At 50.9% G+C, this 19,562-nt stretch overlaps 1 protein-coding gene across 1 annotated transcript in view; it reads right to left on the bottom strand.

Moving 5' to 3' along the window:
- Nucleotides 1–19,562, bottom strand: part of LOC103919630 (mucin-5AC-like) — a 22,675-nt gene extending 3,113 nt beyond the window's left edge. The window contains exons 1-4 of the mRNA XM_009327167.1: nt 19,556–19,562; nt 2,481–2,756; nt 1,245–1,475; nt 575–868 (exon numbers count right to left, since the gene is read on the bottom strand). Coding sequence (XP_009325442.1) covers nt 575–868; nt 1,245–1,475; nt 2,481–2,721 — 766 coding nt within the window. The 5' untranslated portion in view covers nt 2,722–2,756; nt 19,556–19,562. The remainder of the gene's footprint in view (nt 1–574; nt 869–1,244; nt 1,476–2,480; nt 2,757–19,555) is intronic.

Here is a 19,562-nt window from a genome sequence, read left to right as displayed (position 1 = left end):
GTTTTCAGTAAGTTCATGTGGAGTGGGGCAAAGTCTCTGTTCTTGAGAGCTCTAGAAACAGCTGCTTGCGAAGCAAATGAGGGGAAGATGTGGGGCCCAGGGATCTCGGGTTTGTTGGCCTGTGCAGGTTGTTGGAGCACAGGCGTCTCACCCCGTCTAGCTTAGAGCAAACCCTCCCGGCGTGGCCGTGAGCGTGGGTTAGCGACCTCACACCCCACTACAGCACCACTCAGGTGGGACACACAGCTCAGGTGGGGCTGAGACCTCACCTTTGCTCTGCAGCTGGCACCGAACCAGCCAAGACATTCCTCAGCTGCAGTTGCCCACCCTGCAGAAAACACAGTGATAAGGTCCAAAGACCTTTTTTTTTTAAGTAGAAAATGTTGGGGGTTTTTGACCAAATTGTTTTTTCCATTGCTTTTTCCTGCTTTCAGTGGGGAATTTCAGCTAACCACCCAAACAATAACAGAGCGCATGCAAAACACAGCATCTTCTCTGTTTCAAGAAAGCAAAAGCCTTTACATAAAAGTCTTTTTAAAGCTCTAAAACAAACCCATGGGCCAGCAAAGCTCACCTCCGAAAGCACTGTCCGTGGCAGGCAATGCTGTGAGCAAAGGGCTTGTGGAATCCCCTGTGACATCCCTGAGGTGTAGTGCCATGCGGTTTGCACCAGTCTGGGTACTGGAAGCTCGGGGGGAGGACTGAGGCTGTCCCGGAGAGCCAGGGAGGGGGGTGCTGGGGAGGGGCTGCAGCATCCCCTCACTGCTCCCTGAGGGGCTGGGTGAAGCGGCCATGGTGCCCACAGGAGGGCTGCTGTCTGGCTCCGTGCCTGCCCAGCCGCTTGCCTGTCGAGAGGGGCCGCCGGTGCCTGCAAGGCAATGGGGGAAAGCAAATGAGAGCACAGAGATGGGCTGAGCTGCCCACCCAGCATCTTCTGCTGTCACGCCCTGCCTCCCCCCACAGCCCGCGGTCCCCTTGCCTGTACTCCGCCTACAGCAACTTCGTGTTTGGGAACTGCACTGAGTAACTCCTAATTACTAAGGCCAGGAGAAGCCACATGGATCCTCCTCTCCACCCTCATGCATGAAGCAAGCCAGAAAACTGCCCTGAGCACATGGTGAGGATGGAGGGACGGATCCAGCGCCCAAAGATCTAGCAATGCAGGGAAGCCAGACTTAACCGATGCCCATTTTCTCCAGGGAACAGCATCCACCTCGTTCCCAGGTTGAACTGGGATGGCTCACCTGGGGGACGAGTCTCCGCAGAGGAAGGCGGCAGCACCATCCTTGTCACATTGTTGAACCCTGCCACGTCCCAGGTCACACGGCGCCTGCCCAGCGTCCTCTCGGCCGAATCGGTGCTGATGGATGCCAAAATCTGCGGCGTCCTCTCAGCAGCTGCAGGGGTGCCGGGAGAAGTCAGAGCCCTTTTGCCTCTCTCCTGGCTGCCCGCAGCATGGTGATGGCTTCCAGGGGCTGGAAAGCAATGCAGAGAGAGTCATGTTCCCCCTGGACAAGATAACATGACTCGGCTGGGGTGGCAGCAGCATCAACCGCAGCGGTAACCAGTCCTACCATACGCAATAGACAGGGTCACAGCAGCATCCCCCATGCTTCCTCTATTTAACACAGAGCACACTGCAAGAGGGACTGCTGGGAACAGAGGGTTTCTGTCACCAAAAAATATTGGTATTTCAAAATTTGTCTTCATTTGTGCATGCAAGAGAAACACAGATTTTTTTTAAAACACTAAAAATGCACAAGGCAGTAAATAGCTTATGCCAGGACAGCCAGCAGCTGGCAGCCTGGGCATGTCAGCTCCACACTCTAGTCCCTAAGCAGGAAAAAAAATGAGGAATTAAAAAGTTAAAGACAACCTCTATGCTCATATATCAGCGAGACACTTACTTCATCTGGGGGTATTAAGAAAAAACCTGAAATGGGGACAGGACAATCAGCACAGCCTTGACTTGCTGGTGTGGGAAACAGGCTTTGATTTAGTGCATGCTTAAGAAAGTACATCAGGTTACTCATGATCAGTGCCACGAAAAGTGGTGAAGATTATGAACAAGCCCAAAGGTAAGTGTTCACTTGCACGATCTCCACATGAGGACCTCAGCCACAAATCATGACGCAGCTGGTCAGGCATTTTTAACTTGGACACCCTTAATCTAGGTTGAGTTCGCAATGGGGTTCAGCTCCTCCTGGGAGGAGGCGTGGGGATACAGGCGGGTCTCCGCTCTGCTTTGAGGTCCATGGATAGGCAAGACTCTCTGGGGTGGCAAATAACAACAGCGGCAGCTCCCAAAAATCACCTTCATTGTAACTTTAAAAAAAAAAAAATCAGTTTTCCTGGGATGGGATTTCTTCCAAAAGTCTGAATTTCTAGCAACAGGGCGAGAATCCTTCCCAACCCACCGGCTATGCTTGGTTCATGGACTGGGTAAGGCCAACAGGGACTCTCGCATCGATAAAACTCACCAGGAGGATGGCTGCGGGTGGGCAGATGGGTTGCTGTCCCGGCAGACGGGCTGTCTGGGGGCCCTGCTCCTGGCGGGGTGAAATCCCCACCGCCGGCAGGGGGACTGACGTGCTCCGTGACCCCGCTTGCTGCTGGCACCGCACCATGCCTGGCAGGCAGCAATGCCTGCTCCCTGCTCCCGGCCAGCATCGTCACCAGCTCCATGCTGTCCACAAGAGCACCAGAAGTCCTTATCTCCATGTCCGAACTTCTTGCCTGACGGCTGCTTTCGATGACTGAAGGGAAAAACAAGAAAAAATTAAAATCCCATCAGTGTTGGATGTGCGGGCTCGGCTTGTTGCAGTAACACCGAGGCCAAGCTCTGATCTCATTTACACCAGAGAAAATTTTGCATAATCAAAACACAGACATGAAATTTATTTTTGGATTCACACCAGTGGAAATTAGATTGGTCTGTGGGGCCAAATGCTGAAACCCCTGTGTGTTCGGAGAAATAAAGGAGAAAAAAAAAAAAAAAGCAGTGTGGAGTCCATGGGAAGAGTGTGTATGTCTCCAGAGTTGATGGCCAGCTGGAGCCCAGCATAGCCCATGTGCCCCACCCCGAGGGCGTGATGGGAGCAGGGAGGGCCCCGCAGCTCTTCCCCTCTCTCCGCCTGGATGGTGCTTGCTGGACACCCGACCTCAAATCCCACTGCCTCCAGACAGCCAGTGTGAAGCTGTGTGAGAACTGCAGGGCAAACAGGAGGGTTGGCATAACCCATTCAGCCACCATGAGGCACCAGGACAGAAGAGATCAACATATGGTGTGGATTACACTATCCAGGTGCTGAAGCACCCCAAGGTGATGGACATTTTGGTGTATCTGACGTTAATGTCTACCAGAACATGAGAAACAAGATGAAGAAGTTTGTGTATCTGCAGGTCCATTTTCTGTGAGCAAACGTGGCCAGAGCCCCTGCTCCATCCTAAAAGTGTTTGGGTCTGCTTTCTTGCTCCTGCTGGAAGGCTGCTCTAAACTCCCACCTCTCCCATCATCCAGAATAATTTTCTTTTTTCATTGGAAAATGAATAAACACATTTATGGAATAAATGCTGGTTTCCAAGCCAGCATTACCCTTTAGCTTAGCTAGCTCTTCCCCTTCTTCCGCTTGCTCCCCACCGTGCCGATGTGTAACAGCAGCAATCTCATCCCCTCTTTGCACAAGTTGCTTCTGCATTTCTACCATCTGCTGTAATCTCATGGACACAGAAATGACTCGTCCCAGGAAGGTCAACAGTCATTACATGCTTTACGGGATCTCCAAAAGCACACAGATGGCTGTGTGCATTTCTAGAGTATAAACATGTTCCCAAATCGGGCCCTAAGCAAGGACTGAAGACGTTACTCAGTAGCCAACTTCTCGGCTCAATCATTAACGCTGACTGCCAGCAGCAGCAGCAGTACTCGGTCTGGTAGCTGTAGTTTCAGCCTTGGGTCTGCCATCTAGCCTGATACTGCCTGGAGCAGAGTGTCTACTGACAGCTGCCATGAGCGGTTCCAGTGAGATTTGCCAGGGAAATTGGGGGTTCCAGCCCACGGTACCAGCCAGGGCTGCACAAGGATTTCCCTGCACATCGGTTATGTGAAAACCAGCAGCGACTGTCCCTGCCCTACATTACAGCCCCGAGGCTTGGCTGGCACTGCAGCCTCAGATGCTCTTCAAAGTCCACAGCAACTCAAAACGAGTCCAAATCACGGCTGTGTCATCTGAAACGGTGAGATCCCAGTTTTGCCCATTTTCCTTATAACCAAAACTCAATCTCTGGGCTGGAATAGCCCACAGCATGCTCCACTCGTTGGGTGGGCAGAGTGGGAGCCTGGCTAGAGCAACTGCAATTTAGGGTGGCAGGGTCTGAAGCCTCTCAAGAAACTGAGAGAAGTCATATAGGGAGAGGAACTCTCCCCACTTTGCAGCTCGAAGATCCACCAGGCTACAGGACGTAACCTGCCTGGCACGCACACAGCATCTCAGATCAGGGCTGCGGATGATACACAGGCAGTGGCTAAAGACTCAGTCTCTGCCCAAAAGCTCTGATGTTCAAGGCTAAGCCTTGCACATCTGTCCTTGGCCTCCAAGCACTTTCTGTAAGAAAGCTGTGCCTTGGAGAAACCCCCATGGGACACCTACTCCTCCTTGCCTTGCATGTCTCCTTGGGGGTTGCTGTATCTGCCACGCCAGAGGTGGCAATTTCGGGAGCAGTCTCCTCTCTCCTTCTGCAATAGCTTCAGTGGGAACTCACCAAGGAAAAAAGAGATATGTAGGTAGGACAGTCTGCATTTCATCCCAGGAGTCTGAGCACCACAAGGCCCAAGGAGACAAGAGCTGCCGTGGAGCAGAGCCCCTCGGGTGCCTTTAATGACAGCCCTAGCAGTGGCTGCGATGCCCACCTCACCGAGCACACTGAGGTCTGCCATGTGGAGCCTGCCCTGTCCCATGAGCCAACTCCTGTCCCATATAACAAGCTGCTTATTGTTGCCCTTTGGAGGAGGGGATGCAAAGTCGCAGGGGATGCTCGCTACGCTCATTTGCAAGCCAATACCCAGCCTGTAATTGTAGCCTGCAAGTCCATTTATAGCAGCCCTGATGCTGAAAAATTTGGGTGTGCTGGAGGGCGACGCACTGTATTTCCCTCCATTCCCCTCTCGCTAAAAGCTTTCAGCTGTGCAACCCATGCTTACTGTGCCCCAGCAGCCGGCTTTGCTACACAGAAAAAGGCAAAGCAGCAGTTGCTTAAAGAAACCCTTAGGGGATGAGAACAGACAGAGGGAAATTTGCTTTCTCAGGTTGCCAAGTCGTTTGTCAACAAGCACTCCAGCCAGGCACGCTAAAATATATAGCGGGGCACTGCAGCAGGCATTTAATTACTACTTCTTAAAAATAACCCTTGAAATGCCAGGAAGCAGTACCTTCAGCTATGACCCCTGATTGAACGGCAACTGGTTTGAAAGTAAAATGCTGCTGGTTGCTTCTCTGGTTGTTGTTCGCCCTGCAAATCCACCCCGGAGTTTTCTCTATCCTCTTTTGGCCCCACAGAGCTGCTGGGAATAAAATTAAGCAAAACCTTTCCCCTTATCGTGGGCGCCAGCAAACCTGACTTTGAGTGCAGCCAGGGAGTGGACAGGCTGAATAAGAAGGTATTATTTACACAGGCTTTTTAGAGTCATCTGGCATTTTTAACTCTGCCCTGCAATGTACGCCAGGCCCCAGTGCAGGGAGGAAAACCTTGTGCCAGCACGGACTCAGCTCCCCGGTTTGGTGGGTGCAGAGCATGAGCCATGTTGGAAAATCCAACCCACAGCATGTAGTAAGGAAAGCCAAAAAAATCAGGCTGCTCAACAAAATAGACATGAAGTCTCAGCTCATCACAGAGCCATCAAGCCTGCCAGAAGTGCAAGACAACTGCAATCTCCTCTTTGACTTGCCTACAGAAATCAGCCTTCAAAGATGACCCTCCACTGGAGCGGATGGACCAGATGCGAACTTCTTCCAAAAAAATAAACATGGGACCATCTGGCCTCCCCTGATGCATTAAAGGCTTAAAGCAGAGCAGCCCTTTAGCTCAGGTACCGATTTGTCACTAACAATTTCGTCACATTCTAAGCTGCCAACTGCTTTCTGTGTTTTAACTCCATGCAACCGCAGCCGCCAAGAGAATTATTTGACTTCCAGCACAAAACCCTCCTGCCACCCGCTGGACCGGTGTTTTCCTTCCCAGTTAAAACTAGCAGTGATGCTCACCAGACAGGTCGAGGCTCGGAGTTACTTTTTCTTCGCAACCATAACAAGTCCGTGGCTTGCTGGGAGCTGAGTTATAATGTGGCCAGGACAAACAGATCAAGTTCCAGCCGATTTCTCGAGGCTTTGGGTTTGCCCCTGGCAGCCCGGCTGGATGTCTACCTTGTGAGACTCCTGAAAAATCCCTTTTGGACCAGTGATTTTTTGTCTCCATCCCTGGGTACAGCATGGGCATTGCCCTGGCCAGGAGGTGGCTGCTGCCAGGGCAACGTCATGGTGATGCTCAAGGCTCAACCATGGGACAGCACAACACTAAAAAGCACAGTACTGTAAGTTTTCAGCAGTGGTCACGATTTCGCACGGACATTTTAGTGCAGGGAGTGAGGACGGATGTATCCTGCTAATGCCAGGGGAGCAGGATCCCTGCAGACAGCATTTGGCAGGAGCAGCACAGCCAGCCAAGGCGCGCCACGAGCTATCCCAGCCCCGCTGCTTTCCTGCAGAAGGGATTTTTCTCATCAAAGGGCAGAAAAATACTCCCTTGACTGGGGAACGCAAATTTAATCTGTGTTTGCACACGAGGAAAGCCGAGAGTGGTTGCTTGGCTGCCCAGAGCAGCCTTTCACCCCAGAGCAGACCCTCCTCGGGAGGGAGGCGATTCCCTGGGGACTGTTCCGGTACGGCCGCCCATGTGGCAGCTGTTTTGCCAGGGCTACGGCCACCCCGGGAGCATCCCATGCTGAGCTGAGCGCGCATGAAGCTAAAGCAGGCTCCTCCCAAGGACAGGCAGCTATAATTATAAAGCCCACATCTGTTAACATTGCATAATCTTAACATCATCCAACGCTCGCGGAGGGAAAAAAACTCAGCTCAACTTAGAAAACTCCTTGCCGGCTGTAGGAAAAGGTTAGGAAGAAAGGCAGGCTGTGAGGGAGGAGAAGCAGGGAGCAAAGCCGGGGCTGCCGGCCTCGCAGCGGGTGGCACGGGTGGCTGCTGGTCCCCACCAGGGCTGGGGCCGGGCCCTGCGCTGTGTTTTGAACGGCTGCTGCGGATGTCGGGATCATGGGTGGAGGCCGGTTAGGAGCCAAGTGAGTTTGTGTGAACAAAAGCTACAGCCCTAAATCTGGACTGTCCAGGGCTCTCTGGGATTTTCAATTTCCTTCCTTGTTCTTGCCCTGAAAGAAGCAGTTCGAGATGGGGGGAGAATGGGGGGGGGCTGAAATGGAGCTTAAAAAAAAATTTTCATACTTGAGACGGGTCAGTTGAGCGTAAACACGTTGATAATATTGCTTGGGGAAGGTCCCTCGTGTGCACTAAGCACGGGAAGAATGCGAGAGGTCTTTAACCACATGCAGTCAACCCTTTTTTGCTAATTCTTTCAATATTAATAAAAGGAATTATTCAGGCTGGATGAAGAAAGGTGGTAAACAAGGGTAGATGGGGAAGAGAAGAGGTGCAGGAAAGCCCTGCTGGTGCCTCCCACACTGCTGTGGGGCTCGGTTTGCATGAGGTGCCCTATAGACACATCCCCCGGCAGTGCCTTGCTCTGGTCCTTATGCTCCTCATCCTCCCCCCAGTGGGCACCACACAGTGCAGGACAGCAATTTGCAGGACGTTAAGTCATTTTACCCATAATACGAAGGATTTATGCAGCCACCAAAGGTGGCTGGAGCTTTAGTATGTCAGCTCGAGAAAGGTGATGGGGGCTTAATGCCAGCAGCAGACCCTGCAAGCTCTGAGTGCCAAGGACTGGTTAACACCTACCCAGCTGCTACGGGTGATGGATGCCCACGGGGCTGGGGACATCGGCATCATCCTCAGCCCTCCCTATGCTGGGCCACAGCACTTTGCTTGCAGTACTGCTTTATGAGACAAAAACACACTGCATTTCCACACCACCTCCCCTCCGGGACCTGTAAAACCACGGAGGATGCTAAAGGCCATTTTTGCTTCCTACCCTTTTTTTCACGATCCCAGAGCCTGATGCTCAGAGATGCCATAAGAAATAAAAAGGATCTAATTATTGCTCTTAAGAGCAGTACCCTAAAGCAGAGAAACAGGTACTCTAAAATAAAGAGTGCACAGAAACCTGTGGTCATTTCCAAAAGTGTGGGATGCATGCATAAGGCCCGCCTGCAACCAGGGATAAAACCTGCACAGTGCAGGGACAGGATATTGTCCTGCTTATCCAGTCATTTCCAGGCTGTTAACTTTGGTGTCCTAAACATCTCCCTGGGGAGGTGCAGGCTCCCAGACCACCAGCTCAAGCCTATGAAACCCTGCGTTTCTTACTCATCTTTCTTCGACAGTTTGGGTTCAATCCACATATCCCTGGGACTGCATGGACTCATGCTGCCTGAAAACCACCATCCCAGGGCTCAGAGCAGTGCCTTAAACCTCTTTTCATGAGCTTTTGTTTTTATATAGCTTTTGGCAACTGAATTAAAAAAAAAAAAGTCCTGTTTTATTGTCGAGTCTTTGGAAAACACGTTCATACATGTCCACGTTCATACAAGTCCACTTCCAACAGGGATAAGCTGTCTCATGACTACTCCTACTCCCCAAAAAAACCTATAACCATGCTGAGACTCTAGTAAAATCCCAGTTCATCCATCCATACAGCCAGTGAAGTGGGGACCAAGCCTCCAGCCCCAGAGGGGCCCTGGGACCCGTGTCCCTCATGCCTTTCCTGAGCAAAAAGCCCAAAATAGCTGTGTTCGCTTGCTTGCTGGCTCATTTATTTTCTACTTACTTCAAAAGTATCCCCTCTGGCGTTGTCTCCCGGTGTTAATGCTGGAAAAGCCCCTGCAGCCCCAGGGGGTGTGAAGACAGCTCTGCCCCAGCACCAGCTGACGGGGCCCGGGAGCGCTTACCAAAGGGATTTCTTTCTCACCGTTTTCAGTAAACATTAATAAAAATAAGCCAAAAGAAATCTCCCAAATGGCACGGCTCTCTGAGCACTCACAGCTCCTCTCCGTCCCTTCTCCCACCACCCTGCAATGTTGAAATGTCTCCAACCACCCTGCCTGCACCGCAGATCCCAAATGGTAAAACCCAGCAACACCTAATTCACGTCTAAAATCCTCCTGGCTTTCCTGTAGCACCCTGCAGAAATGTTACAGAAAATATCACCCATGCAGTGCTTCTCCTTCCTCTAGCCAGGGTTTTTAAAGTCCCCTGGAAGCTTTGCTTGGCGGGAAGGCAGCGGTACCCTCGCTGGTGCTCGTGAGGGCAGAGCAAAAGCTGTGCAGGGACCCAGCCCGATGTCATTTTAACTTGTGCTCCCATCCGAGGGCAGTGCTGCTGGAGACTGTCAGACGGCTCGGGGAGGAAGTCTCCTGGCAGGGCTCCACCGAAGTGGAGTTGCTAGGTCACTGGAACAATAAAAAGGCAAGAAAAAACATCCTGGCTGCAAAAAAGAAAGGGAAAAAAAAGTGAAAAAGCCATGGCAGTGTGTACAGCACTGGTTAAGTGGAAAGAAACAGGGCTGGAGAGAGCAGGACAATGCTGCTGCTGGCTTTTGTAAGCAGAGGACTTTAATTTCTAACATGGACCTTTCTCCAGAGCTCTCACGTGAATAATTCCAGAAACCTGGAATTTGTCTGCAAGGTTTGCAATTGGTAAAAATCTCACATGGGGCTTGCTAGAACAAAATTTCCAGGGGAGCTAGCCCGCTGCTGCTAAGGAGAGATTAATTACCCTTTGAAAGTTAACTAGGGCATCACACTCCATCATATAGCTTTCTTGCTCCATCACACGCCCCCAGAAGCTGCCTGCATCCACTTAAACTGGGTAATATAAGAAAACTGCCTCCAAGCAGAGCTATATTTCGGTGATAAGGGGATGAGCAGTCTCACAAAGTGCAGAGCACTGTGCAGCCCCGGGGCTCGGCCTCCTCGATAAGGAAAGGTGCTAGCAGTTTAGAAGCTGCAGGGTGAAATTTTGCTATCTGAAAAGTTTAATTTCCAGGCCAGAAGGGAGCATTAGCTCATTCTGTCTGACCTCATGTATAACCAAAGTCACTCTGTGTAGCTTATTTACTCCCAATAGAAGGTCAGTGACTTGTATTTAACTTAAACGGATCTTGCAGGGAAAAAAGAACAACTACTGATATTTGGGATTATTTGGGATTGTGCTTAAAACCACAAGAACTATGGGCTGAAGCACAGGTTTTTCTGCACAAAACCTCAACACGCGTCAAAAAGCAATGCCCAGCAGTGTGACGTGTACATGTAGCAGGAGCCGTCCACCCCAGGAGCCAAGGACTCCATCCCTTTGCAGACCCAGGAGAAAACAAGGCGGTATTTTCATGTCAGACTGGAAACAAAACCACAGGTCCCTACTCCAAAGTCATCTGAGCCCAGGAGCTGCTTCCCACAGCCAGGAGGGGACAATAAATACCGGGAAGGTGGAGAAGGGAGTAGGAAAAAGGGTGCTGCCACACTGAGAGGCCATGCTGGGAGCAACTGGGGGCTGCCACAGGCTCCCAGGAGCCAAGTGATGTTGCCACTGCTGCAGGGTGGACTTTGGTCCAGGTGTCTTGACCAGAGCTTTGCTCCAGCAGCACACTTAACAAGAGCTCCCCGGGAAACTATTCTCTGTGCTTCACACTAAGCACACGCCAAAGAGCTTTGCTGGCCAGTGGCCACACCAGGGATGACGACCAACCTGGGAACTGAGTAACTTCTCAAGGACGTGGTGGGGATCAGAGGGGTGAAGGGCCCTCTTGGATGCAGGAGGATCACAAGGCCACCAAGGGGTGGATGCAGTTTGGTGACACACAGGTACAAGGCTTGCTGGATTCTTCCCTCCATGTGGACTAGCAAAACCCAACCCCATCCCAGGGGAAAACTGACAGCAGCCCAAGCCTTATACCCAGGTCTCGTCTCCCACCTGAAGGTGAGATGCAGGGCATGATATCATGGCAGTGGGAACCACAGATCCTCCCGTGGCTCCCACTCTTCCAGCAAGGGATGGTGAGACTTGGGAGGGGATGAAGAAAAAGGCGAACAGGCAAAAAAATAAAGCAGCTTAGAGAGAAATTAATCCCCAGAAGAGATAAGGGCCCCCACCTCCCTTCCCCCATCTGCTGCAAAAGGATGGTGATCTAAATCGCATTTCCTAGATGACACCGCACCGATCTGCTGCCGGAAGCGGCGGTGGCAGCACTCAGGATGGTGCCGGACCTCCTTCTTCCAGGGGACGAGCCAGGTCCTTCCCCACTGGCACCCGCCGCCCTGTCACTGCTGCCACTGCGGAGGAGTGCCCCGGGGTGGCTGGGGCGGGCATCCCTCCTGCTGCCCTGCGCCGCTCTCCCACTACCTCTGCAGTCACACGTTTCCTTTCTGAGAACCAGGGGGGGAAGGGATTTACCATTTCCAGTGCCTTTCTACATGTGTTTCGGGGAGGCTGAAAACAAGACGCCTTCTTTCGGCTGCTTGTGGGTCTCTGCTCTGCAGCAGGCAGTCCCGCGGCAGACCCCTGCGGCCAGCAGTGGAAATGGGCAATGGAGAAGGGCAGGATTGGGCTGTCACCCTCCGAGCTGTCACCGAGGACTCACAGGGAGTCAGGGTCAGGTCACAGCCTACCTTGATGCATACGGGCACTGTGTGCTGAGCAAGGCAGCCCAGCAGATCAAGAGGCCAGAAATCTGCATCCAAACCCCATCTGCCCACACACTGACCCGTATTACCGAGCACAGAGCCACCTCACACCGACTGCCTTGGCACGTTCTTGTCATCAAGTGACCATCAACTTTGGTCTTAACCCAGCATGCGATGCAGTTTACCCAGCACCATACGAACTCCAGGCATACCAGCAATTTGCAGGACAGGATTATGAGGATCTCTGCACGGTACAGACTGTTCTCAGAGGCCACGAAATTGCTGGTACTCCCATTCCCCAGGTCAGAAGCCTCCTGGTCCTCATTTGGCTGTCTTCATGCATCGTATTTGCTCCATGTCCCTCAGAAAAGACCATCTTCATGATCATTCTGCACTCTCTGATCAAGTTTCCTTCCTAAGAAACATCCTTTCAAAAGGCTTTTATCTGCAGGGTTGGCTGCCAGTCTAATACTGCAGCCCCATTCTGTATTTGCTGAAAGAGCTGATAATGTCCTAAAAAGAATTAACATTTAGATGTTAGTCCTGTAACTGAATCCGAATCAAACAATGATGGCTGTTCAAATGCCTAAAGCTACTCAGGGGTATTTTCCTTTAAGCTCTTCCAAGCTTGTACTAGGGGTAAGGAGCTTTCTAAAGATGCCTTTGTGAGCACCAGCTACTGAAACCCTTCTCCTTGTCCCTCCAGATACAGATACAATTATGCCCAGCTCCAGCACAAAGATAATGGCTGAATTACAAGAGCACTATTATGCTCCACAATCAGGCTCCTTGATTCCAATTGACAAGGAAAGCAAATCATGCGCAGTTGGTTTGCTGATGTTTCCACTCCTGGAAATTCATTCCCATCACAGGGGTAGAAATCAGACCAATACCCAGGGCTACCTTTTGCGTTACCTCCCCAAATTGCTAAATTACCTTAACTTGTCAGTTCATGAGATCTTACAAGTTATGCGGGGTCAAACCTGGCCACCACTTGTATGGGATATCTTTCTTTGCAGAAGGTTTAACTACCAGCTGCTACAGTTTCCCTGATAAGAAAGTGTTTTCTTACCTATAATGGCACAGATGTAGCAGGACAGCTATTCAGAGATGCTGTGAAACCCTTCTCTGGAGTAAATTTTTAAAAACGTGTTGGATAAACATCTTCTGGGGTGTTCCTGCAAGGGGACATGTCTTGAGATCCCTTGGGAGATGTCTTGAGGTCCCTTCCAGACCTGCCTTTTGCTTTTATAGAGTACTCAAAACCAAAACCAAATGAAAAACCCCTCAGATATCCAAACTCCAACCTCTGCTCCCCAATTCCAAGAAGTGCTGTCCTCCCCTCAGAACAGGTCCTGCCACCCTGGGTGGGCTGCAGTACCCCCCGGCTAGGCTATCACTGAAGGTATCTTTCCGATAATATATTGAAGCCAAATCTTCAATTTCGTGTGATTCATCCCCGCTTCAGTGAAGTTCAACAGAGTGTGACGATTCACGCCGGTCCTCAGGGCTTAAGAGATTTTCCACAAGAGGAAGGGTGTTAACGCCAGCGTCCTAACAAGCGGTGACGTGGATAATTGTGCTCTATAGATCCAAATTCCTCTTGTCACTCCAGATGCAGAAGTGCCCTTTAGCATGCTCTTCAGGAAAAAAAGAGCCCTCCTTTACTACCAGCAATCGAAAGAGGCCTGCCCATCAGTCCAAAACTCCTGCATGAGGTTTCTTCCATGGTCTGGATATCCCTGAAGGAATCTGAAGGTGGTTCTGGTAGCAGAAATGACAACGATGTCCTCTTTGTTATAGAGGCAAGAGGTCAGACTGATTGCTGTAACGGCTTTTAAAACCTCTGCCGTCACAGCATGCTGAAAAATGCTGAGAAAAATGCCCTGGATGTGTGTGTGCAACACGATGTCCTCTGGGAGATGCAGCCTGGGCTTCACCCCTGGGACAACCATTAGCCCTGCCGAGTTAACCCTTCATGCACAGTTTGCCCGCCTTTCTATCAGACCACTTAAAATTCCTCCTCAGTCCTTTCCTAGCTGATTTCATCCCAGAGCTAAATTAGCTCAGGGTTAAAAAGAAAAGGGTATTTTCTCCCAAACTTCATCTGCAAGAGCCTTGTTGCCATCTAACCACTGTGCAAAAGGTCCCTCAGACATCTCCGTGTTTGCCTCGGCGAAAGACAAGACCGCAAAGGTCACGGTGTTTCCAGAGGATTTTTTGGAAGCACTGACTTCGGAGCCCAAGATGGGGTGCTCACACAGAAGGGCCAAGGGAAGGACCTGCAGCATCTGTTGTACTGCAAGTGACACGGTCACCCTCAAACAGCTCAAACTGGCCATACCACGGTTGGGGTGCTGCGAAAGCAGTTTTGAAGTCCTCCTAGCTTTACATCCTTGTGAAGAATGAAAAGGCAGAGGGAGTTTGCTTCTCCCAGTGGAGAGTCAATCTGCCAAGGTCAAGGCGCTTACAAAGTATTTGGACAGCTGGACAGAAAACAACTGGGTTTGCACCCAGTTTTCCTGCTGCATTGCCCTGCACCTCTTTGCGCACCCTCTCTTTTCCTAGCAAAGCAAGACGATGAAGATGGTTGCACTCCTCCTGCAGACACACAGGCAGAGTCCTGCCAAGCAGGAGTGTCTGAAACGGCCCCTCCGTCTGGGCTCAAAAGCCTCTGGAGATCAGCTTTGAGCTAGTGGTATTTTTAAATACAGCCAAACTGGACTTCTTGTGTGTCTCCTGGATTTGCAGCTCACGTTTTCAGGGGGTTTTTATCTACTACCTCGACAGCCAGAAGCTCTTTTTCTCCCCCTCTAAGCGATTCTCCTGTAACGACAACTCCAGGAGTTGGGGTTTTAAGGAAAGTCAGCCAAATCTTAGGAGGCTCTCGACACAGATCCTGACTTTTGGCAGCAGCGCTCCCTCACCCACAGCCGAGATGCTGACTGCAGCTCGGGAGATGCTTAAGTAACCAACTGCAAAGCTATTTATCAAATGACTCCAAGTCAAGGGCACGGCGGATGCAGAAGCAGATATAACCCCCCTCAACAGCCCTGCCTGCGCGAAGGACAGGCAACGGGGAAAACCTTCATCCAAAGCCACAGAAGAGACTGGGAGCGGCAACATGGGAGCAGCGACAGCTTGTAGGGTATTTCTTATAAGCGCCCTGCTTATAGGAAATAGGTTGGGTTTTGCACTTCAGGCACTTTTTAAGTGATATTTTTATATCTCAGGCATTTTATACTGGTTTCTGAAGAGATGAAGCTCCTGAGACAGCTTTGTCTGTCCTCCTACATTGAAACAAATTAGCCTGGAAGGCAGAGACCTCCAAGACAGCAAGTTCCTACAGGTCTCACGAAGACGGGCACTTTGCTAGAGAAGACTCTAGTAAGCATCTGGCTCGGGGAGCTGCTGCACCCAGACCAAGGAGGGTCCCTGCGGTTTGGTTCACGCCCTGGCTGTGGAACCTGTACACACTCGGCACCCACAGAGCCCAAAATAAACCATGGCACACACTAACGCCACCCGCCCTGTGGCGAGCAGAAGAGAGCAAACCACAGGTATTGCTCACAGAGTAACTTTATTACGTGTCTCTCCCTTGCATGGGTTTGCCCAAACACTGACAGCTCTAAAAATGAACCTTTTTCTCCCCTGGTTTTACACAACCAGACTTTTGACCCCAGCACCCCAGTCAGTGGAAACCTTGCCATCATTTTACCTTCCTCCAGCTGATCCCTCTGCTCACCCTGGCTCTGCCTGCCCCTTCTCCGAGCTCTTCAGGACCAAGGGTGACTGTCACCACATCCAGCACCCAGCTGAGATAAAAACCAAAGTAACAGCAAAGAAGGGATGTGACCCAAGATGCTAAAATCTGCATTATAAACCTCACAGTATTCAGATCCTACAAGAGGTCCTCATTTTAAGCAGGAACTGGATCTTATTCCCTTTTTCCCCAGTGCTCTCCTGAGCACTTCAGTAGACTGGGTCTGACAGCAGCATTACTATAACGCAGGCAACAGCTACGCTAACAGCTTGGAGGAGCTGAAGTTTACAGAGCTTCCTTTACTCAAGGGAACTGCATTTTTCTAAGATTATATTATTTCTTGGGCTGGTCGCTCAGTAATGCAACATCATTTCCCTTTTGGGTGGGAGAGTTCTCTCCTTGTCCTCGGACGCAAATTATTTCAGCCTGAAAGGATGAATGCGAACTCTCTGCATAATCAAAGAGCCGTAAGTGAACCGTGCCCCTTGCTGAAGCAGCGGGATGTTATGGTATAACACCTGGATATTAAAAATACATAGTGATGGGTGCACACACATCAGCTGTATGTATGCAGAACAGGGTGAGAGGGAAGGGTGGCCAGATGTGACAAAACCATCTTCTCCTGATAGGCATCCACAGACTTCATTCTTTCACTGAGCCTGTGCTTTCAGCCCTCTTGAATCTGCTCTGGATGAATATCCCAGCAAATGAACTTCTAATATTTATGGAAACAGCAAATTACAATGCAAATGTCACAAAACTGCTCAGAGAAATAAAAATTTGAATTTGTAATCAGGTCTACTTCCACTGAAAATTGGATTCTGCCTTTTACACTCAGCCGATCAGGAAAGAGAAAAAACATATTGTATGACCTACATCTTCAATCGAATGTAAATAACAGGGCCTGTGGTTGGGGTATTAAGGCCTCGTGATGAGCTTGCTCACGAGCTACAGGCTATGGATTTTGTATCGGACAGTATCAGGGAATATTATGAACGACCAACCTTGCACTTGGAGCACCTTCAGACCCTCTGGCTGGTCAGACTGTCCTGAAAGCTTCTTTGCACCATTGCAACAGCAGAAAGACACCACGACAGGTGCCAGGATCTGGCCATGCCTCTTTCCAGAGGAGCTCTGTGCGTGTCCGAATGGATCAGCCCAGGCGTGAGCGGTGCTGTTGGTCTGTGCAGAGACACCCTGATCCACCCAGACCATCCTCACCCCCCATACCCCAGAAACTTTCTTGAAACTATGTGGGGAAGCAAAGCCAGAATCCAGAGGGTTTACACTGGCTATTTCTGATCCATCCAGCTCGGGATCATTTCCCCAGGGTATTTAGGAGGTTGCAGCCCTGCCCTGAGCACCCCACGCATGGCAGGGGCAACCGGACGGGGTGCAGCACGCCGTGCCCCCTCCTGCCTCCCCGCAGCAGCACAGATACAGGCAGAAAGACAGCTTTTTTGTGCTGCAAAAGGCAGCAGGCTCAGCCATAGCTGAGCCCTACTGCTCTGTACCTACCTTTATTTTGGAAATGGTACGTAGCTACCGTCAGTGGGGAACCCACAGCACTGGCCAATGGGTCCTTCCAGCAGCGACTCCAGGAGAGCTGCAGACTTCGGTGGTGCCTTAGTCTCTACACCACAGCACTGAAACACTACTGCTACACTGACAGGTTCTATTGCCTTGATTAACTTGTTAATTGAAATAGTTCTTTATTCTGGGGGGGGGGGGGGGGGGGGGGGGGGGGGGGGGGGGTATTAGCTTTGATGAATGCTTCATTAAAACCATCACAACCAGACTGATGCTACCAAGGCTTCAGTCCAACCACTTCCGTACAGCCATAAGAGCAGTGAGCAGGGTCAGAAACAGATCCTGCAGCTCCTGGTGGCAGCACCCAAACAGGCAGCCAGCACGCACCTACGCTCGGTCGGGCTTTGGTCTCTGCTTTCACCCAAGGGCTGATTGCTCAGGGGACAGAGCAATCCCCTGCTCCTATTGCCCAGACACCTCCCAAAAATCCCTTTCGCAGGATTGCCTGAAACGCTGCAGGTTTGAAGAAGCAGCTTTATATTTCAGATGCACAGGCAGAGCCCCAGCCATGGCAGCATCCGTTCGAGTTTTGCACTACAACCACAGCAAGACCAACTGCTTTTCTAGCCTGGTACAACACCACACCGCTAAATGAGCATAAACCTCTGCCACCTCCTAGAGATGCGATGGTGGTGGAGCCATTAGCCTCCGCACAGCGCTCAGCTGCTGTGACACGTCCCCTGTAGATGAACGGGACGGGGAGGATGAAGGCAGCAGACACAACAGCTTGGGAGCTCAGTCACAGAGGGTTTCTGACTGCCAGCCCCAAAATTGGGATCTGTAAGAGCAAGTAAAGGAAGCAAGTTGTCCCAGAAACCCCACGCTCCTCTAAACTCATCAGTATCTGCAACTTTTGATACTGAAAACAATATTCCCTAAGGAAGGCACCCCTGCACCAGCAAGGCTGGCATCAGCCCCCGCAGACACGGCAGCAACCGCCTGTCTCCTTCGTCCTCCCAGCCACGAGAGAAAATTAAAGCAAATTAAATTGTCCCTCTGAAGTGGTGACGGCTGCTGGAGCAGAGCGCGCTGTGAACACCTGCTGAATGGGTGCGGGCTGCCTCTGGAGGTTTGCTACTGGGAAATTAAACTTTGTGGAGAGCCCAATAACGGGCTTTAGCTACAGCTATCCCCTTACCTGCTGTGCCCTGGCCACAGCTTAGCAGTCGCATTCACTGCATATGGAGGTGTAAATCAATACGCATCACTATGTGGTCCCTGCCAGTTGGGTTACACAATTATCTCTTGGATCGTATTCATCTACCACTTAAATATCACTCAAAGTGCTTTCACAGACTGATACGAACCCAGCCGGTCAGTGCATGACCCTCGTTACCTTCAGGGGCTTGGGATGGGGAACGGGCAGGGAAGCTGATGTATTACCTCCCTCTTTTTCTGAAACACTTTTTTTTTTCCTTCTCTTTTCTTTTTTGATTTTAATTACATACCCCGAAGGAACAGAGCTAAATCTATAGAACTCTAGGGACTTCACGTTTGCAGCACACTAATCTCTTACAGCTCACAGAGAGGAGCGTAGAAGATGCCAAGAAAAGAAAACCCTGCAGCCTATGGGTCTTTTGATAGCAATGCGGAGGCGCAGGAGGTGACCCTTCCCTGTCCACGTGCTGCAGGGGGAGAAGCATCCTTCCTGTACCACCCGCGGTCACCTGAAATCCTATCAAAGCTAAACAGCAGCATCTTACACCTCTCTGCACGGAGAGCCGGGCTTCCGTCCCCCAGGAGACATGAAATACGTACTGTAAAATTTAAGGCAGGTTTGGAGGCAATATCATACTTTTGTGCAAACGGGCATCCCCATAATCTTCTTCCCTCGCTCCTAAATTTGCTTCTTCCACACAGAGAAAGTTTCAGAGATAGAAAGTTAAAAAAATACATAAATAAATGCAGTCTGTTCTGCCCCTCTAAGAGGGTTGGAAAGTTTCTCCTAGCAGCCAGCCTAAATCTCTGCTGCAAGCTAAGCTGATTCCTTCTCAGGTGATTTCACACCTTATTTCCAGGGCTCCCACTGGGGAAGCTGCAAAGAAAGGCAGTAGCTGGCACGGGAGAGAGGAAGAAAGGACAGATGTACAGACACAGACAGCAGAAAAGCAGATCAGCTTCTCAGGGCAAGCCCACTGCTGGCAGCCCCGCACCAGAAGTAAAGGGAAAAGGAACACTGCAGAAACAGGGGGAGACCCCAGCCACAGTGACTTTGTCGGGGGCTCGGTGCCACCTCCACTGTCCCCGTGGTGTCACTGGAATTACTGCCATTTTACCAATGGGAAACCTGAAATAAGGAGACCTGCAGGAGGACAGAGCTTGTAACTGAACCCCCACCCAACCCGGGCT

The sequence above is a fragment of the Pygoscelis adeliae genome, unplaced genomic scaffold, assembly GCF_000699105.1.
Source record: "Pygoscelis adeliae isolate BGI_AS28 unplaced genomic scaffold, ASM69910v1 Scaffold227, whole genome shotgun sequence".
NCBI classification, from domain to species: Eukaryota; Metazoa; Chordata; class Aves; order Sphenisciformes; family Spheniscidae; genus Pygoscelis; species Pygoscelis adeliae.
The sequence above is the reverse complement of the archived record's forward strand: the minus strand, read 5'-3'. Positions and strand labels throughout refer to the sequence as shown.